General features: G+C 48.3%; 3 protein-coding genes across 3 annotated transcripts; 1 reads left to right on the forward strand and 2 right to left on the reverse strand.

Annotated features, from left to right (window-relative positions):
* Positions 1-434: 434 nt before the first annotated feature.
* Positions 435-2,030, reverse strand: LOC136938278 (sperm-associated microtubule inner protein 10-like). The gene is made up of 3 exons (XM_067231584.1): positions 1,978-2,030; positions 1,635-1,743; positions 435-1,192 (listed from the first exon to the last, which is right to left on the reverse strand). Exons 1-3 carry the CDS (start codon positions 2,010-2,012, stop codon positions 977-979), a joined length of 360 nt encoding a protein of 119 aa, XP_067087685.1. The 5' UTR covers positions 2,013-2,030; the 3' UTR covers positions 435-976.
* A 353-nt stretch (positions 2,031-2,383) lies between these two features.
* LOC136937782 (GRAM domain-containing protein 2B) lies at positions 2,384-8,470 on the reverse strand. The gene is made up of 14 exons (XM_067230902.1): positions 8,343-8,470; positions 6,842-6,958; positions 6,508-6,595; positions 6,329-6,398; positions 6,044-6,147; positions 5,639-5,734; positions 5,383-5,454; positions 4,985-5,065; positions 4,581-4,680; positions 4,274-4,411; positions 3,996-4,083; positions 3,786-3,890; positions 3,490-3,571; positions 2,384-2,977 (listed from the first exon to the last, which is right to left on the reverse strand). Exons 1-14 carry the CDS (start codon positions 8,468-8,470, stop codon positions 2,936-2,938), a joined length of 1,311 nt encoding a protein of 436 aa, XP_067087003.1. The 3' UTR covers positions 2,384-2,935.
* Positions 8,471-12,386: 3,916 nt separating this feature from the next.
* Positions 12,387-19,375, forward strand: znf608 (zinc finger protein 608). Its single transcript, XM_067230930.1, has 9 exons — positions 12,387-12,395; positions 12,514-12,766; positions 14,399-14,486; positions 14,735-17,105; positions 17,529-17,934; positions 18,038-18,216; positions 18,552-18,699; positions 19,043-19,102; positions 19,356-19,375. The coding sequence occupies exons 1-9, from the start codon at positions 12,387-12,389 to the stop codon at positions 19,373-19,375; spliced, it is 3,534 nt and encodes a 1,177-aa protein (XP_067087031.1).
* Positions 19,376-20,110: the final 735 nt, after the last annotated feature.

Raw genomic sequence — 20,110 nt, forward strand, 5'->3', positions numbered from 1 at the left:
GTTGGATAGTAGGCATCATTCCACACAAAAAATACAAATAGAACATAAAAGATGTTTCAAAATTGTTTTAGGATGTTCCAAGGCGATGTGTCAGAGGAGTAAAACAAAGGGATCTTCTAAACCCTCCTCTCTCTCCCATACTCACATTCATATTCAGACCTGTTCAATGGTGAGCGATTGTTGTCAGAGTCACTGCAGCATTAGCATGGAGAACAAGAGAGGTCTTTCACAGTCTGACCCTCTCACAGGCTCCCAGAGTACAACAGGAAACACAAACCAGGGCAAACAATCATTCTATCATTTAGTTTTATTAGGGAAATGTTTCACTGAAGGACAGTTTGAAACAACAACTGTATTGACAGTGAAGCTGAAGATAATGCCTTCTTGAATCACACCTTTTGACAATATAGAATAAAAAAAGCAGTATTGGGTTATATGACGTCAGGGTATCAATGTCTATCGAGGCTCCATCACGATACAATAACTAAACTATCAACTGTAACGTGGCAAAAACTAGTTATGTTCAAGATTAAGAAAGGCAGTATTAGCTGTTGGTTATTTTAACCAACAGCTAAATACTACAAATCAATTGAATACCATAATTTGTGTATAATAGTGTGACAAAGAAGTCAGGCATTTGATGTGAGATGTCTGTGTGTACTTTATTAGTTCAACTGGACTGTATGAAACCGTGTTTTTCCTACACACTAGATGTCACCATTGCCAAGCCTCTGTGTGAAGATCAGAGCAGAGAGAATTCCCTTGCTCTGGATGAGTATCCATGACAATGTGAGCATGAATGAAAACATGTGTGCGTGCGAACATGTGTGTCTGTGTGTGAAAGTCACTAGTAAGGGTAATGAAAACCAAAGAGACAGGGTTTACGACAGTGTGTTCAAAGTTAACTGAGAGATGTTTTGTCTTCATCTGGAAGATACCACCCTCTTCCTCAAGGCTGACTCCTGGTTCCTGGTTGTCAGGGCTGCTGGAACAGGTTCCGTGAGGTCACAGCAGAGCTGTTGTACCTGGAGAGGTGCGACGCGTTCAGGGCTGTGGCTCCTGATTGGCTGGGGGTGATGGAGGAAGTGTTTGACAGCTCCTTCCTGTCCTGACCATGACACAGACGCTCTCTGCCCTCCAAGTACAGACTCTCCTCCTGGTCCACGCAGGGGACCTCCACTAGCCCTGCGTTCTGACACACACACACACACAGACAGACACACACACAGATACACACAGGGAGTCAGATGGCTGAGCGGTGAGGGAGTCGGGCTAGTAATCTGAAGGTTGCCAGTTCGATTCCCAGCCGTGCCAAATGACGTTGTGTCCTTGGGCAAGGCACTTCACCCTACTTGCTTCGGGGGGAATGTCCCTGTACTTACTGTAAGTCGCTCTGGATAAGGGCGTCTGCTAAATGACTAAATGTAAACGTAGATACTCCACATACAGAGATAGACACACACACACACACACACACACACAGAGACAGACACACACACAGACAGACACACACACACACACATATACCCCAAACATGGACACAGACACACACACATGCACGTATAGAATGTGTATAGAATAGCACTAGATGAGAGGATAATTCATACAATATCATACCCATCCTTCTGACTTACCTTCATCAGCAGCCTTTGGTTCTTCATGTCTTGTTTCCATGGCATCACATAAAGCTTTGGGATCATGGGATGTCTCCTGGAGAACTTGGGGGCATGGCAGCGGCTCTGACTGAATTATGTAGGTCACACAGATGGAAAATTCTTTCTCTCCAAACAGAAGACTTTTCTCGAGATGTGATAATAATAATGGGCTCTAAGAAACCAGATGACACCATTTCTGTCATCATTTGTATACTGTACTGTATAAACCCTTTATAATTATTTCACATGAATCCACATGTACATGCAAATACAACAGCTGTTCATCAAACCGGTTGTCCTCAGAATCATAGAGCTAACTCACCCATGGACGTTAATGTTCTCTGAGGCACCAGCCATGTTTGTTGACTGAAAATACTTCCTTAGAAACATGCTAGTGCATTGTGGGTAACAGGTAGGGTTACAGGGAACAAATACTAGCTGATGAGTTATTCAAACCCCTGTCAGCCAAGACACAAAACCATGTAACACACACACACACACACACACAACTACTCTACACAAGTGTAGCCTAGTTCTGTTCAGTGTTTGACACAAAAGCTGTGGAAGGGTATTGACATGTTAAGCATTGAACAAACATGACAAATTATGACATGTTGACAATGCATTTGAATGTTTACAATGATAACTAGATATTATTCTGAGGGAAATGAGGCATAGAATTAGACAATACAAATTCAAGTTTATAAAAAAAAATATATTCTCTCCCGTCAGTCTAGAGCACTGCATCACACTGGTTAATGATTCAACACTCCTTCTCTCTTCTCTCTGACCATGTCGCACTTACAAACATGTCTCTATTTATGGTATCACCTGTCAGATTCACAACCAGTAATCAGATTAACTAGGCAAAAATAGTCGGATCATATACACACACACAGTCATACACGCACACACACACGCAAAGGGCATTAGGTAGCTGGTTTGGAACAATTTAAGTAATTCAGGAGATTTTCTGCATGATAGCATTGCACAAGTCCATGTAACCTGAGAGGCCAGAATAGGCAATTACAGGGTCCTAGAGACCTCCTGTTATTTAACAGCTGACATAACTGTCTTCAACAGGATCAAACCTGTGATATGCGAATTCTAACACATAATTCGGTTCATTACAAGCACCAAAACAAACAAGAGCAACACAGGACCCATATTCTCCTTGGTTGTTTGTGCTTTGTCTTAAGCAGATTCATCAGGTCATGTTCCAGAACATAACGCAGGCTCCAGGATGTGTAGTGTGTCCTGGATGGTTACTGGATCCGCCTTCACTCTGCCTCCTCCAGCAGCCTCTGAAGGTTCCTCTGGACCTGTGCAAGAGTAGGAGAAGGAGAGGGAGGAGTAGAGGGAGGAGGAGAGGGAGGAGGAGGCGGAGGAGGAGAGGGAGGAGGAGAGGGAGGAGGAGGAGGAGAGGGAGAAGGAAAGGGAGGAGGAGGTGGAGGAGGAGAGGGAGAAGTAGAGTGAGGAAAAGGAGAGTGAGGAGATAGAGAAGAAGTGAGGCAGAAGGAAGAGGAGATGGAGGTGAAGGAGGTGAGGGAGCAGGAAGAGAGGAGAGCCAGGATTTTAGAGGCTGATTCATAGGCTTCTGTCAGTGTAACAGTGTCACGGTGGAGAAAGATCCTCCACAGACGAGCTCCTCTTACAACTGACGCACGGCAGACGTCCTGCTCATGATCAGTTACTATAAATGTTTGATTAAGAAGACAAGCTCGTCCTCATGTTTCAGCCTCCACAGTGGGCTCAGGGCAGGACTAGAGCGGGGTTTAGCAGCGGGGCAGCACACCAGAAACTTGGGCCGTCACGAACGAACCCCACGTCCTACCTTCTCCAGCTTCAGCAGGTTCAGGGTCAGCTCGGAGTAGATCTCAGCGTTCACCTCGGAGTTGGCTCGGAGACACTCGCTCCTGAAACAGTGACAGGAAGAGACCGGGGAAGCAACACGTCACTTAGAGCGCTGCGAGGGTCAATTTGATGAATCTCGTTTGCTTGTTTTAGCTTCTCCCTTTTCTAGAATCAGCTGACACCCACACAGGGCACACTGCAGCCCGTCTAAACTGATACAATGATATGGAAGATATCGAGAGGGCTCACTGAGGTGAATTTGACCTGTGACCTTACTCGTGGTGAGAGAAGTCTGTCATGGAGCCCAGAGTGGTCAGCCTCTGCTCCAGAGACACGATCTTCAGAGCCATGAAGCAGGAGGACAGGACCAGGACACACACTCTGCATCAACACACGCACGCATGAATCACTAATCTCTGTCAACAACAACAGATCTGTCACTGGGACAAAAGGGTGCATGTCCACTGAGGCCGGGTGCTGACTCACAGGAACAGGTAGATGAACAGAAGCATGTTGAGAGACCTGGGCTTCATGGTCCTTGGGTCGTACAACAACTCAGAAGACGTTAATGAACCTGTCATAGAAACATTCAGAATGAAGTCCACATCACTGTCTAGCTACAGCTTTCCAGTAATTGCGATCATTATGATTTGATACTTCACAAATTGGAAAGCCAATTGCTGTCTGGTATGCACAGGTCAATCTTAACAAATGTCTGTCGGAGGACTTCACTTCATATTATTGTTATTATTATTTTTTTGTACCGTTGTACTGTGCTTCCAGTTGGAGCTGTGGGTCCTTCTGGACGTGCACGCTTGGGGGGCTCCCTGGGCCAGAGAGGCCTGGGGTGGGCTCGCTGGTCTTCAACACCTCCAGGAATGGAGGGAGGGCCGCAGAGAACTCTGCAGAAAGACACAGGGTCAACAAACCGTACTGTCAATTTGCATTTCTATCCGATAACGTCACCCTAAATGTTCGGTGTGCGTGTTTCTATCTCTATTACAGCGAGCACTTAGTTTTAGTGTGAATCACAGGGAAAAATCTGCATCGGCAGGAGGACGGAGGTCTGACCTGCGACCTTCTCGCATTCTGGTGATGAGTCGGACCTGCTGCTCTCGTCCATATCCGGTCCACCCTGCCTCACTGCCCCATCCAGGTCACTGAGGTCACCCTGCAGGCGAGACACGGAGCACAGTGAGAGAGGATACCGTCGGGAAGACAGGTGTCTCCGTGTGTGCTCTCTGTTTGTGTGTGTGTGTTCCGTGTGTGTTTGTTTTTGTATTCATGCCATCTCTGTGTGTGTCCTCTGTGTGTGTGTGTGTGTGTGTGTGTGTTTGCAAGTGTATCCTCTGTGTGTGTGTTTGTAAGTGTATCATCTGTGTGTGTGTGTTTGTGTGTTTGTAAGTGTGTCCTCTGTGTGTTTGTGTGTTTGTAAGTGTGTGTTCTGGGTGTGTTCTGTGTCTCTGTGTATCGACCAGAGGGAAGCCTGCAGGCCGTCCGGATCTGAAGCTGATCTCTGCCAAGGACGGGAGAGGACTGCTGCAGGGGCTCTTCTCCTGGAGAGAGAACCAGACAGTCCTGAACACGTTCTGCTCAGATGGCTCCACCGCAGCGGAAAATACAATAACACAGAGGCGTAATTACAGGGGCATATCTTTACGAGACGGCGCTCCGACTGCACCACACTGTCACGCACCTGAGGCGCTCAATTTAGTTTAACTGATACAGCGACAGATTTCTTATTGACCCTGAACGCAAACTCGAGAGATAAATCAAACACACTAGTCAGACCACACTGTGAATGCAAAGGCAGAGGATTGTCTGGAGACAGTTCAGTGGAAGAGATCTTTGGAGGATGTCTGAGGCATCTTACCTCCAGGTGGAGACACATAGACATCAAGATCTTGTAGGTTGTGTCTCTGGACAGGAATGACACGAAAACGTGCTGAAAACACCCACACAGAACACACAACACACACACACACATGCACACACACACAGGTCAAAACATCTCACAAGGCTGGATCTAGATGATGTGCTAAAGTACAACATACATGGATGTTTTCATATCAGCATTGTTATAATCATGCACTGGCAGGACGAAACACATCACATGACGATATCCTTACCCTGTCATTGGCTGTGGAAATAACAAGAGCGTTTGGCACTAAAATGGCAGTTTTGGTTTTCTTGATGTGAGTGACAGATGCCACAGGGATGGCGATCTGGCAGAGAGAGACAGAACAGGCAGTTTGACCCTCTTCTGCCTGCATGCAGCACCACACCAAGCTAACAGGGGAGTCTGGTGGCTGAGCGGTTAGGGAATCGGGCTAGTAATCTGAAGGTTGCCAGTTCGATTCCCGGCCATGCAAAATTACGTTGTGTCCTTGGGCAAGGCACTTCACCCTACTTGCCTCGGGGGGAATTTCCCTGTACTTACTGTAAGTCGCTCTGGATAAGAGCGTCTGCTAAATGACTAAATGTAAATGTAACAGCCAGTGATTAATCAAGCAGATATGTAGCCTTGGTCGCACCTTGGTATCTTTGCCAAAGACTTTGGAGTGAAAGCAGACCCAGTTCTCTGAGACAAACAATCTGCCCTGGTAGAGCATATCCTTCTGCAAGGCACAGGGGTAACCTGAACACAAACAAATGCATACACACAAACACGCACACACACACACACACAAGCACACACCCCGTCAGGCGTCAGGAAAGCATGTGCTATTGCAATCAGACACTCGCTTGTAACCTTGTTTTGTTTGGTACTGAAGTGTGTGTTGTGTTTGGACTGTAACCAGTTCCAGTGAATTGCTTACTTTGCCTCAGCAGTTCATCCTTACTGATCTCTTTGAAGATTTTGTGATAATGGGAATTGGGCTTGGAGAGCTATAAAAAAGGACAAATTAAAACTGAAAGACAGAACTGTTTCCTACTCAAGGAGGACGAGATGACACACTCCTCAACTCCCTCTCCTCCATCACCGGGGACAACCTACCTGACTGTACTGGGACTTCTTCCTCTCGATCTTGACATCTGCTTCACACTGCGTCTGGGACAACAGTGAGTGGTCAAACGTCTTGGACCTGTCGAAAGAGAAGACGTCCACCCTCCTTCAACAAGCACTGTCGGCAACTAACTCAGCGATAATCTAGGTCATTCAGTCACGCAGACCGCCAAATAGATACGGTTCAGCCTGTGTGGTAGGCTTGTTGGTAAACCATCAGGCGTCAGTGCACTGAGACGAAACAGTCACTCGAACAGGGCTTGACCGCTGTGGGCTTGCAGGTGTGGAAAACAAACAGGGCTTGTTGTCATGACGGCCGACCCACCTCACGAGAGCGGGCTTCCTCCTCCCAGAATCCTCGGCGGCTGGGTCCGGAGTCCTGGGTCGGTCTGCCCCACAATGCCGCCTGTGCCTCTCCTCTCCAGCGTTCTCAACATCTGATCTGAAACACACAAAGCCACCAGGGAACAGCTTTGATTTAGAACAGAGACGGATGACAGACGGTGGCTGATGTTCGGTGGATTGACTGACCAGCAGATCGAACAGACGGATCCAAACAACAACATCTCAGATCGCCTCAGTCTCAGTGCAACCTATACATGTGGTTTTTGAACGCACAAGTTCATGTTTATGCCAACAGAGCGCGGCGCGGAATATGCAGCCGTCCACACAACACCCATGAAAGCCAGGAAACTTTAGACAAGGCCAACGGTAATCCGCCTCTACTCACTGGTAATCCTGCGAGTCATTCTTTCCCCTGACGCATTTTCTCACTTCCTCGTGTGCAGGTGAACGGCGTTCGGTCGGTTCAGTCATCACCGTCAGTCTTGTTAAACTGCCGTTTACGGACCTGCAGCCTAAAAAAGAATGCCTGGGCCCCTGTTTTGTTTTTTTACACCTGGGAGGGGAGTGGCCTCTGAGACCACGAGATGGAGAGTTCTCGGGTGACTCCACCAATCAGGTGGAGCAGGGAAGGGAACAGAGGGCCAGGGGCCTGGAGGCCCAGAGGGTAGTGGCAGGGGGGTAGGCTGAGGTAACAGGACCATACACACCCCTCAGGTGCAGTCTGTTCAGGACTGAGACCCTTCATCCAACTGTCAACAAAAGGTGTGTGGGCTATGTCATTTCCTTTTAGTGACCATAAATATACTCACTATGTGCTCCTATGGTAATCGAGGGAGTATGTAGGTTATCTTGTATTTATTTTGCAACTCTGCAGTGTTCTGCTGCTAATAAGGATGTAGACCTGGTATATGTACAGTATTAGGTTCAGACATGGTATCTGTACTGTACTATAATGCCTGCCAAGCTGATGCTGGTCTGCCTAGGATTGGCTCTGAAGTACTTTGCTTCCAGTTGGCCTGTTTGCTGACTGGACTGACAGGAAGACAAAGTCCCTTGGACTTTCTAAATTTGTCAACACAGACACAGGCTTTGAACTTTGAAATACAAACATGCGTCCAATGTTGTTACAGGGTCTATTTGAGGAGTGGACATGCAGCCCAATTCAGTCATTCCTGTTCTGCCTGACGTCTCTCTTGTACAATATTGAACTCCTACTTCCTAAAGAATTCCAAGGCACAAGTACAGAGAAATAATGTCTAAATCAACTCACCAGATAGGTATCATGTAGTCTGAGGCCTAACCACAGCAGCCCAGGTTCAAATCCGGCCTTGACCCTTTACTGCATGTCTTCCCTTCACTCTCTCTTTCTCTCTCTCTCTCTCTCTCTCTCTCCCTGCCTTTCCTGTCACACGTCACTTACAAACCCTCCAATAAAGCATGAAAAACGCCCCAAAAATACATCTTTAGAAAAGACAACTCACCGGTTTAGAAGTAGTGTCGGCGCTCTGGGGGTCGACGAGGAGGCCAGGACGGCACCAGGCTTGGTGACCCCGTTCTTCCTCTTGTACTGCGAGAGAGCAGAGTCATCGAAGCAGCGGTGGTTCTCCATTGAGGGCAAGGCTCTCGTCTCAACCGGGCACAGGGATTGAGAGCAGGTGATCACCCCCAACCAGACACAGAGACAGAGAACAACCTGCTGCTTCCAGCCGCCGATTGAGGTAGAAATGCTCCGAGTCAGTCCTGGTCAGGTGGAGGTAGGGAGGGAGGGAGGGAGGGAGGAGGGTCTCTCAGGTTGGTAATGTAGTGCTGCTTGGCTGCAGCTCTTCTGGGCCTGGCTTTACGCCAATCCTGATCCCCAGTCTGCCCGTGGCCTATATCTGTTATCAGCTGGTCAGTGATCGACCTGGCCTGTAGGAGAAGCGATCTGATAGGCCGCAGGACTGAGGCAGTGTTTTATCAGGATGACTGGATTGACAAGTGCAACATTTAGTTTGTTGAGAAGCATTTGTCCACTTGTGGTGACAGATTTAGCGCTGGAAATTACGATCCCAAAACATAAGATGCACATTCAGTCATGTATGGAGATTTCCACTTTGTTTCTGGGAATTGATTAGATATTTGATCATAAAACATGAATGAACATGTGGCATATTAAGATTACATTATGTGAAACAATGACCGTGATAAAATCATTAGTATATAAAGAAGTAGCAATCGTCCACCATTGTATGAGCCTTAAGTCAGATATTTAGGAGTTATATTCTACTGACTGGAAAATCTAAAGAGGAGGAATAATAAGGAGCTCCTGTGACTGATGGTACATTAGTAGACAGGGCTGGACAGAGAAAGGGAGAGGAAGGGTTGGGTTAATTCATCTCCGTGACTGTTTAATTGTGGCAGTGTCATCACAGCAGCGCTAGGGGAGGGTCATCCTTTGGTTTAGCATGTTTAAGTCAACTAGTTTAATCATCAGCACATGGGAGAAATTACATCTCTCTGTGTCTTCAATATTCCTTAAATTGTATTGTCTCGTTTTGTATAGTCTAGCATTGTATTCTGTTATATTATAATTTACTGTATTGCATTTTATTGTCTTGTATTTTATTGTCTTGTATTATATTGCATGGCTTTGTATTGTAATGTTTGTATTGTATTGCTTGGTATTGTGTTGCATTGTATTGTATTGCATTGTATCATATAATTTCAATTGTACTAGTAACAGTCAGGCACTAGACATTTTAACTTGCACTCAGGTAAACGCATCTACTCTGGATATAATATACAAAACAATTATGACGGTCAAAGAGTCTAAATTATTTTGGTCACGTATGTGACCATGATCGTTTGGTGAGGACAAGGGGTCACTCATCCCCACTTTCCCCTAGATTCAATCTCTGCCAGGCACTTTTAGGCTGTTGAAATGGGTGATAATCCAAAAGGTGTTTAAATACAGTCTATGGCAGTGGTCAACCCAAGGATATCGTTTGGCAATTTGACAATTGACTTGAATGCTGATTTGGAACACGATCGACAAAGAAACGGGAGATGAATCGGTTTTTGAAAGGAAAAAATGGACCGATGACGGATTGTGGGGAGCTGTCCGGCTGTCCAAACGCAACCGCTGTATCAGACAGACTGACAGCATTCCCTACCGTTCAAATCCGGGGAAATTTCAATGAGGAGTCAAGAAAATTCTCGTCAAAACGCAACAAAACTTCTAAAGATTCGGAGACGCCGCTCCTCGCGCTGTGTGGCATCGCTGAAATATGCGTAGGTAAAACAACCGAGACTCAAGGACGCCCCGGAGAGGCTTTGGAAATGAATTCAGCACCGGGCCGGGCGGTCAGCAACCTTAACACCAGTGATGTAACCGCTTCATGCGCCAAAGGCAAGGAAGAAAGAAAGGGGAAAAATCTAATCAGGGGCTGGAAAAGAGAGAGGGATGCTGTCAGGACGAGGAAAGACAAACAGAACGATGGGCAAACGAGCCCGGTCTTCAAATCTATACCCGACCGTTCGTGCCCCGTCGGTAGCAGGGAGAATCCGTGCCATTGTGCAGACGGCGGGATGGGAGACATCTGCGGGTTGGATTGTAGAATAAAGAGCAGCGCTATTGTTGTAAGGAGGAATGACAACACTGGAACACCGGCAAAGAAACCGAGGACTGAAAAGGTAAGCTTTTGTTCCAAGTAGGCGATATGAAAAGACAATAAACATCATCACCAATGATCCTAATATGGAATAATCTATTCATGTTGGAGGAAACATGATTGCCTGTTGTGATTCGTCTGCAGGATGCTAGAGATTGAATGCAATGGCCTTATAAAATGTCTTAACATCCACAGCACTCTCAGCTGTATAAGAATGCAGCAACAGAGGGCCTGGTAGGCCAAATATTACCCCATTAATATCTATTTGATAACATGACACAGTGAATCAAATGATACAATTGTTGTGAGGGCCAGTGTCTCCTACCCTCAGCACGTACAGTGTAAAATACAGACATCGAGGTTTGGCACACTGCATGGCCAGTCAGCCCCGTGTGAGCGAGAGGAGAATCACCCCGTCCTTCAATGAGAGAATGAAAGATGACAGAGTTCCCAGGCCTGTGGGGCACAGACCCTCACCACATCAGACCCATCAAATCTAATGTTTTGATGTCCCTGATTTTGTTACACACGGTAATACAATCATGCCACTCCAAAGCCATTGGCTGTGTGCAATATGTCAGAGATGATGTACAGACACGTGTCTGTATTATCTGTCCACAAGTCACATTTTGTGTGATTATCACACAATACTCACACGTGTAATTCTACAGTGCCATGTGATCATGCCTTTGTTATCTTTCTCTTCCTTCTCATAAAACTCACAAGGACGTTTTTGCCTTCCTTAGATTCCTTAGATTGCCGTAGGTGCATGATGTGGTGTTTATTGCCTAAAACATTAAACATTAACACTAAACATGGCACAAACCCCCACCCATCACAAATCTACTGTACACACGGCTCAGGAGATCAGAGGCAGTCTTAAATGAACGCAGATCTACAGCGCAATACACCATCTGTGTGTGCTTACACTGCGGTTAATTGTGTGGTTTTTCCAGTATGGCCCTACTTGTCACAAGGAGAAATACAGTATTCAACGCAACACTGTGTGTAAGAGATGCCATCAGGAATCCCTGCCTCTCATTCTGCTGGAGCACCAACAGGGGAAGTGGAGTGTGAGAACAGCGGCCATTTTTTCTCTCCGCTTCTGGCTATCAGCCCTCCACCATCAAGCTGCATATCATAGCCACACACACACATGCATGCACACACACACACACACACGTACACTCACACACTGCCCCTCCAAAGAAGAACCCACTCTGACAATGGGAAGCCAGAGTGTCTGTTCCTGAGTGCAATATAAACACACGCTAGTAACACAGCCTTAATGTAGCCCCTCACAGAGGGGTGTGTGTGTCTGTGTTTTATTGACTGGCTGGGTATGAGGAAGGGAGGACTGGAGGACTGGAGGGAGGGGAGGAGAGGAGAGGGATGGAGGAGAGGGAGTGAGGGAGGGAGGGAGGGAGGGAGGGAGGAGAGGAAAGGAGAGGAGAGGAGGGAGGGGGAGGAGGGGAGGAGGGGAGGAGAGGAGAGGAGGGGAGGAGGGGAGGAGAGGGAGGAGAGAGGAGGGGACAGCAAGGCTGTGTGTTCACAGGAGCACACATCAGGCTTTGTTGTTGTCTCAGAGCTCGTCCCCATCAGACCCACACAGTCCCCGTTTAGGATTCCTCTCTTCAAGCAGGAGAATAACTCCTTCGTGTTAAAGAGACGCATACATTTACATTGTAAATAACAGAACACAAACTGGATATTCCCTGGGGACTCACATGCCTTGTACTGCATGGGCATGAGCCTAGCAATAGAAATGACTCAAAATCTCAATGAGAACAGCAATATAAAATTACATCTCCAAGCACTGAGCAGCATACTATTACTGATTATCGCAAATATGCTGCCATCATAAACTGAACTTGAATGGAAGACGTTAGTTAACTGAGACATTGAATGGGTAATTCATTCTGAAGCAGATGAGTCAGAGGTGATATTCTTCCTTTTCCCCTCACCTTCCCCCAACATCTCCCCTTTCTTCCCCCTCTCACAGGTGGATCCAATGTTCACAGTGCCTGCCCCCCCTCCTCCCGGCCCCGTCGGACCCCCAGGCCCTGTGTCTTCCGCCCCCTTCCCCCCTCCGGTCGTAGCCCCGGGGCCCAGGCAGCTTCTGGTGAGGACCAGGTCCATCGGCACTAGCACCCAGGATGGCAGCGGGTCGGACAGCGACATGGGGGGGGTGGGTCCCTGCCAGCCTGGCACCAGCGTCAACCTGGAGGGCATTGTGTGGCACGAGACGGAGGAAGGTGAGGAGTCCGATCGATCCGCTTGCTGCCTCTTACACCAGCACCCACACGCACATGTTTACTGGATATGCATCAGTTGTGACCCTGTTTACGGCTCCTAAAGAATGCTAGCCTAACATAAGACAGGAGCAGTGCATTGGAGAGCAGAGCACAGCATATTGTTAGACATACCCCTTCAGATTAACAGTGAATTTATTACAATTAAAACAGAAATGTGTCTTTGGATTTAATTTTTACAAGATGGTCAATCCACCTCTAGTGTGAAATTGATTTATGACTTTACAAGCTGCCACTGTTCTCAAGCCCAGTTTTAATTACAGCTCCTTTGCAGAAACGACTTGCACAGGGGAATTAATTTAATGTTGGCTCTGAGTTTAAATTGGCCTGTGTTTGTGTTCAAAAAGATGCCTTTAGTTTTCTAAAGAGGATCGTCTCTTTGTGTCCAAATGTGAGTTCAGAGAAGAAGGTTTAAGCTGCACTTTAGGAGAGCTCCGGCGAGAATACCAGTAGAATTTGATTGTTATTTCTATGAAGGACAAATGGATGAAAAGCCCTTGGTGAAACTTTTGGCTCCATTTAGACACTTCAGTATCTGTGAAAAGGAAGTACGGTTCTATCTTCTTTTGAGGAAATGACGGTCACTGGGAGTGCAAGGTTCTTCTTTGAGACAGTTAAAAGAATACCTTGCGTTTGCTCAAATCAGCATTTTTCAGGAACTTGTGTTTTTATCTTCAACCATTCAAAGGAGGATGAAACAGCTATCACTTTGTTGCTCACTGTTGCAGGTAGATGTTATTTTGACTGTGCAGTGAGTAGTTTAACCACATCAGTTGCATGTAATAAGATAACTTAGTCCCTGCTCCAGTAGCGAGGCAGGGCTAGTGAGAAATGCAGAGAGAACACATTAGCATTCATGTTGATTTGAGACACTGTCGTCTTGGCTTCATGGAGAGCTAACTGTGATGAATGCACATAAACATGTGATTGCGATGAACGCACATCACCATGTGATTGCCGAGCTGGTTAAAGATGAGAAACATGGCTGGGTTGATTGTGATTCTCCAGAGAGGGTGACACAGAGCTCCACATTCAAAAATAACCATGCTTTTGAATGATTTTCCCCCCAAAGCTTTTTCTTTTTATAAACCTTCGTTTTTTGCCTTGTTATTCAGAAACATAAACCTTAATTGGAGATTTACATTTACATTTATTCATTTAGCAGACGCTTTTATCCAAAGCAACTTCCAAGAGAGAGCTTTACAAAGTGCATAGGTCACTGATCATAACAACAAGATAGCCACAAAACATCGCGAGTAGCCAAAACATGAAGCACACATTGTGAACAACCAAAGGGAAGAACCATAAGAGCATGTAGTTAAACAAGTTAAATGGAGGCGGAGATCCACAGCTTTGGCTAGCGGTGTAATATTAACATTAACATTAACATTAAGCAGATGATGATGTAACTTTTAACATTTTACATTTGCCATTTTCATTCAGCAGGTGCTTTTATCCAAAGAGACAAGCAATCAGCGTGTGACCTCACGTCCTCTTGCTCTGTGACCTCACGTCCTCGAGACCTCACGTCCTCTTGCTCTGTGACCTCACGTCCTCTTGCTCTGTCACCGACAGGTGTCCTGGTGGTCAACGTGACGTGGAGGAAGAGGACCTATGTGGGCACGCTGCTGGACTGTACCAAGCATGACTGGGCCCCTCCCAGGTAACCATGACGAAACACAGACATGTCACCAACACTGGAGACACAAAGAAGTTAACAAGCCAGTGACGATCACAGTTTGCATATTTTGCTTTGATCTCAGGCATTGTCAAGGGCTCACGTGAACACATTGTTATTAAGTACAGGTTCTTTAGCTGTAACTATGCTGTTGTATTGATATGAGCGTAGAACTAAACCACTCTGTACATGTACAGCTGTGTGACTTGTGCGTTCCATCCCCTGTGTTCTAGGTTCTGCGAGTCTCCGTCAAGCGACCCAGAGACACCAGGGGGGCGTGGCCGAGGTAAACGGATGCGATTGGCTATCCCCGAGCGGCCCTGTGTTGACCCTGCCTTGCCTAAGGTCAGGGGCTTGCCACACAAAAACCGGGGCGGGGGTGTGTCAGGGGGCGGGGCCATCGGCGGGGTCATCCACAGTAAGGGGCGAAGAGGCAGCCTAAACCTCATCAACAACTGCCGGACTCCGCCCTTTTTCTCTGTGGAGGAAGCAAAGATTAGCCCCGCCCCCTTGGCTGTGGGGAAGAGGAAGAACAAGCCTCCAGGCGACCTGGACCTCAGTCTGGTTACCGACGACAACAAAACAGGAAATGGGAAGCGAATCCGTGCCAAGTCCCGTTCCGCTCCGTCCACGCCGCAGGGTAAGTCCGACCCCTCCTTCCTGGACCCAGCATGCACCTCTCCCATCCTGATCGACTGTCCTCACCCCAACTGCACCAAGAGGTACAAGCACATAAACGGCCTGCGCTACCACCAGACCCACGCCCACCTGGAGGTGGAGAGGAAGCCTGAGGGCGAGGCGGAGAGCGAGGAGAAAGACAGACTGTCGGACTGCGAAGAGACTCTCAGCAACATGACCTTTGACCTGTCAGAGACCAACAGTAACAGCAGCAGCAGCAGCTCCTCTAAGAAGCCAGGCCCTCTGTATAAAGTCACCACGGTGGGGCCTCCTAAGAACAGACGACTGGTGCTCAGCAGTGATCACAGTTCCGCGCTCACCTCCAAAACCAGGAGGACCTCTCTGGTCAGGGAGGGCCTGATCGACGACCTGAGCAACCTGCCCATCATCTCCAACATGACCGTGGTCCTGGAGAACTGCCTGGTTGCGGAGCGGAGCTCCTCGGTGGAGATGCCCAAGCTGGAGGCCGAGGGGCTGATAGAGAAGAAAGGACTGGGCTGTGACAAGGGGAAGAAGCCCAACGGCAAAGTGGAGAAGTGTTCGTCCAAGTCGAGAACCAACCGCCCCATCGCCCCCGCCCCGGCTCCCCCGAAGCTCATCGCCATCCCCAACACCACTTACACCCCACCCAACGCCGCAGAGACCACGCCCCCGCAGCAGGTCCCGCCCCTGGCCGCCGTCGGCGCTGCAAACGCCAAGCCTCTCCCGCTGAAGCCGATCAAGCCGAAGCTGGGCGTGGCGGTGGAGCCGGCGCTGGTGAAGGCCGCTACCCTGGTCCCCTGCAGAGACTCCAGGAAGAAGGAGAAGCGCCGACTGAAGGAAAAACACAACAGGGACCTCGCCAGGATGCCCAACGGGGACAACAGCTTCCCAGTCAAGATGGAGGACGTCGGGAACAAAGGGACGGGGAAGGAGCCTTCCGGAAGCCTGCTGAAGGAGCACCTGAGCAAACAGGAAGTGGTGAACGGGCTGACGGAGACCCAGGAGAGCCGCATGGCGAGCATCAGGGCGGAGGCGGACAAGGTGTACACCTTCACGGACAACGCACCCAGCCCGTCCATTGGCTGCTCGTCCAGGCTGGAGTCCGGGAGCCTGGTGGGAGGGGACGGTTCCACCTCCAAGACCAACAGCCCCGCCTACTCTGACATCTCCGACGCCGGGGATGACGGGGGGTCGGACTGTCGCTCCAAAGCGGGCTCCTCGTCCTCGTCCTCCTCTTCCTCCTCGGAGTCAAACACGAACAACGTCAACAGCAGCACCAGCAAGACTCCGCCCACCGGCTCTGCTCCTCCCGGGCCGGGCAAGGATCCGCAGTCTCCTTATTACCATGGCTACGACCCCTACTACCTTCAAGGTTACCTGCAGACCGGCCAGCCGGCCAGCTCTGCCTTCCACAAGAGCTCCACACCCCACGACGGGAAGAACAGGAAGGAAGAGGTGAAGGAAGGCAGCGAGGAGAGAGACGGCCCAGAGTTCCCGGACGTCAAGAAGACAGAGGGAGGGAGCTCCGGCTCGCAGTCCCAGCTCCAGCTAGCTATGAGCCAGACCCAGACAGCCCTGGCCCAGTCCCTGTACTACGGCCAGTACGCCAGGGGCCTGTACATGGACCAGAAGCTCTTGCTGGCCTCCAGGGGCTGCGATCAGCAGGGCGGCAAACAGAGGAGCGTCCAGGCCAGCAGGGAGGCAGAGGAAGGGAAACACATGTCCGCCTCCACTAGTGTGTTGGCCAAGGGGTCAGACTCAGTCAAGGCCTGCTGCTCCAAGCCTGGCATGTCCTACGTGGAGATGGGAGAGCGAACACACACCCAGTCTGGCAGGCCAGTGGAGCACCAGAACCAGGCCAGAGACTCTAATGAGATGAAATCGGCATCGGCCATGAGTCAAAACAATCAGACAGAGCTGGACTCAAATGTATCATTTTCCAATGTAAGTTTTTCACTCTGTCTTTAGCGTGGCGTTGGTGTATCAGGCTGCTGTTGGGAAGCATGTGTCGGCAGAATGTGGGAGGCGAAGAGGGTGTGAGGCTTTTTAATGCTGAAACGTTGTTGTATTTGACACACGAGCATGTGCATATTGATTTTAAAGTTGCGAGGGAGATGAGATGAAGGTCTGTCATTTTTACATAATTGTGCTGTTTTTGGAAATATCACAAACCTACGGAAAATAGGGAGAGAGCATTTTAAATACATCGTTTATTTTGTGTAACGGGGTTGAAATGAATGTTCATGAGATTTCAGTCAGTGTCATGCACTGTGGCTTCACTTGTGGTAACGCTAATTGATCCGTCGAGGATCAATTAAAGACCCAAAGTGACACCAACCAACCCTCTTCCTCATGGGTCTCCTGTAGCTATCTGATGGGCCGCCCTGGTCCCGACCCGGCCAGACCCAACAGGACCAGGACATCCAGCAAATCCCTCAGGATCTGGACCCTGCAGCAGCTGACCTATCTAAAGACTGGGATTCGTCCTCTCAGCTGCCCGTCAGTAAGATGGGAGGGGACCTTAGAAAGGCCAAGACCCATGACCCGCCCACCTCAGACTCAGAGGACTGTGACAGGCTTGACGAGCAGGAGCAGGAGCCAATGGGTGTGCTGTGTGAGGACTCCCAGAGTGCCCGAGTGGCGGTGTCCCCGCCCACAGTGCCCCAACAGCCCTATGGGCAGTACCAGTCCTCCTACCAGTACCTTCACCTGCCAGACAGCAGCCCCTCCTCCTACAGGGGGGTGTCACCCACACTGGTGCACAACTACCCAGGTAAGAGTCAGAGGATGAGGAGGACTAGGTGGGATAGATTCCCTGGGTGTGTTCTTAGCCAGGGTGTGATGATTGTGTCTGACCCGTGTCGTATCCATGCCAGGGTTCCACTACCCCCTGTATGGTAAGACAGCGGGCACGCCGGGCAGGGAGACCGTAGGCAGGGAGGAGTCGGAAGTGACCCAGAGCAGCCGCGGTGCGGGCAGCAAGCAGACAGGGGAGGCTGCAGCACTGGAGATGCTGCAGCACCAGAGTCTGCAGTACCACGGCAAGTCCCCTGCGGTGAGTGGTCGTCAGGAAGGCAGAACCTGGAAGAAGAACTCAAAGGTAGAATGTGGAAGAAGAACCTGAAGGTAGAACTTGGAAGTCAAACCTGGCTGGAAGTAGAAAAGTTGTAAAAGCTGATTGATGACATTTTTGGAAATTATATTTTTTCAGTAGCAGTAGTGCCACGAGAAAAACAAAATACTGATATTTGTATAATCAGTTATGGAGGAGAAGAATGTATATAATGTATGTGAGATGAAGTCTGAAATTGCTGCAATCAACACTGTACACGACTATAAAAAAAACAGGCAAACAAACATTTAAGTGAGAATCCTGTGTTTCTGCCCCAGCCTGGAGAGAGAGGTTCGCCTGAGGGAGAGAGAGACACGGAGCGGGAGAGAAACCACGTCCCGTACGCCCGACACCTACACACGCACCACCACACACACCTTGGCATGAGCTATCCCCTCATGTCTGGACAGTACGACCTCTACCAAGGTAAACATCCTTCCATCTCTCCATCTCTCTCCCTGTCGCCCATACCAGGTACATCTCCAGATTTATACACCAGTGCTTGTGTGAAGGCCTAATAGATTTCAATGGAGATAAATGTACTCATTCATTTAATGACTGGTTGCATGGAGTGCAGCGTACAGACTGAGGACACAAATGATAAGATTTTTCTGAAAGCTCACTAATTGATAGAAGTGGTTCATTCGGCCCAGAGTGTTAATTATCCATCACCACGAGACCAATCAGCCTGTTGCTACACTAGCATCTCCTAGCGTTCATCCAATGGCTGTGGTCGATCAGTAGATCATCCGTTGTCTCTCCTCTGAAGGATTGAGTTCCAGATCTCTGGTCCCAATCCAGCAAGTCGGAGGACACCCATCTTCCTCCGGTAGGCCACTGTGTGTTCCTCTTCACATAACCATAATCCTAACATAGGAGAGGTTAGCGATTGAAAGTATACTCACCAGTGATGTTGTGGTATATGGAAAAGTGGTTATGTTTTTTTATTTTTTACTACGTTTATTGGAGTGTTTTTTAGACAACTGGAAGGTAAGACGGAGATATGCTGTGTGTATTGGAAAAGATTCAGTGGGTTTACTAAACTATTCATCCGAATCTCATGTGTTTTTCCCTTTTTTCAGAGAACGAAGGGAAGAAGTGAACCATGTGATATGCTCACATGAAGACTAGAAGATTTTACAGACATCGATTCCATGGTGTTTATCATTGCCTCTGTGGGAGGCAGAAAGCCAGTTTCATTTCTTATTAATAAAAAGGCTTTTATACGAGTCCCCTGGCAGTGATAGTGTAACGTTGGTGGAGAAACATCCGTACGACTGTCAGTCAAAGATGGAGGCCGTTTGGATACCTGTCTGAGAACTCCAGTCAGTAAAACCTTTGTGTCATCGAACCTGCCAGGATTGGCCATCTTTATAATGCACATGTATCGTAGTGAGTAATCTTATTATTGAATGTACTGACAATTGCAATATCCCAATGCTTTTTTGTCCCATTGGGAAACTGCAGTAGAAAACGAACGTACCAGAGTCTATCAAAGTGATCCTCCTTGTAGTACTTGACTGTAACCACCTGTTGATTGTATCGTCTTTCTGTGGGAGTTAATCTTCACATTTTGCCAGTGCCATATAGAGTTGTTGTGTATATATTCTGTATAGCTGCGTAGCAGAGTGCGACATGCTTATCTGTACGTTTGTTTGTTTATTCCCATGCATCGTATGGTGATTTTATACCACTGCATCTCTTGCATAGTTTAAGTGGTTGTTATATTACTTGAATATGTTGTGCTACAAACTCTGTTTACAAGTATTGACATCTTGAGAGAAACTCTCGTCTGAGGCTGCCTGATCTGATCAGTTCACTCCCCTACTAGTATAAA

Source organism: Osmerus mordax, chromosome 28 (genome assembly GCF_038355195.1).
Source record: "Osmerus mordax isolate fOsmMor3 chromosome 28, fOsmMor3.pri, whole genome shotgun sequence".
In the NCBI taxonomy this organism is placed as follows: Eukaryota; Metazoa; Chordata; class Actinopteri; order Osmeriformes; family Osmeridae; genus Osmerus; species Osmerus mordax.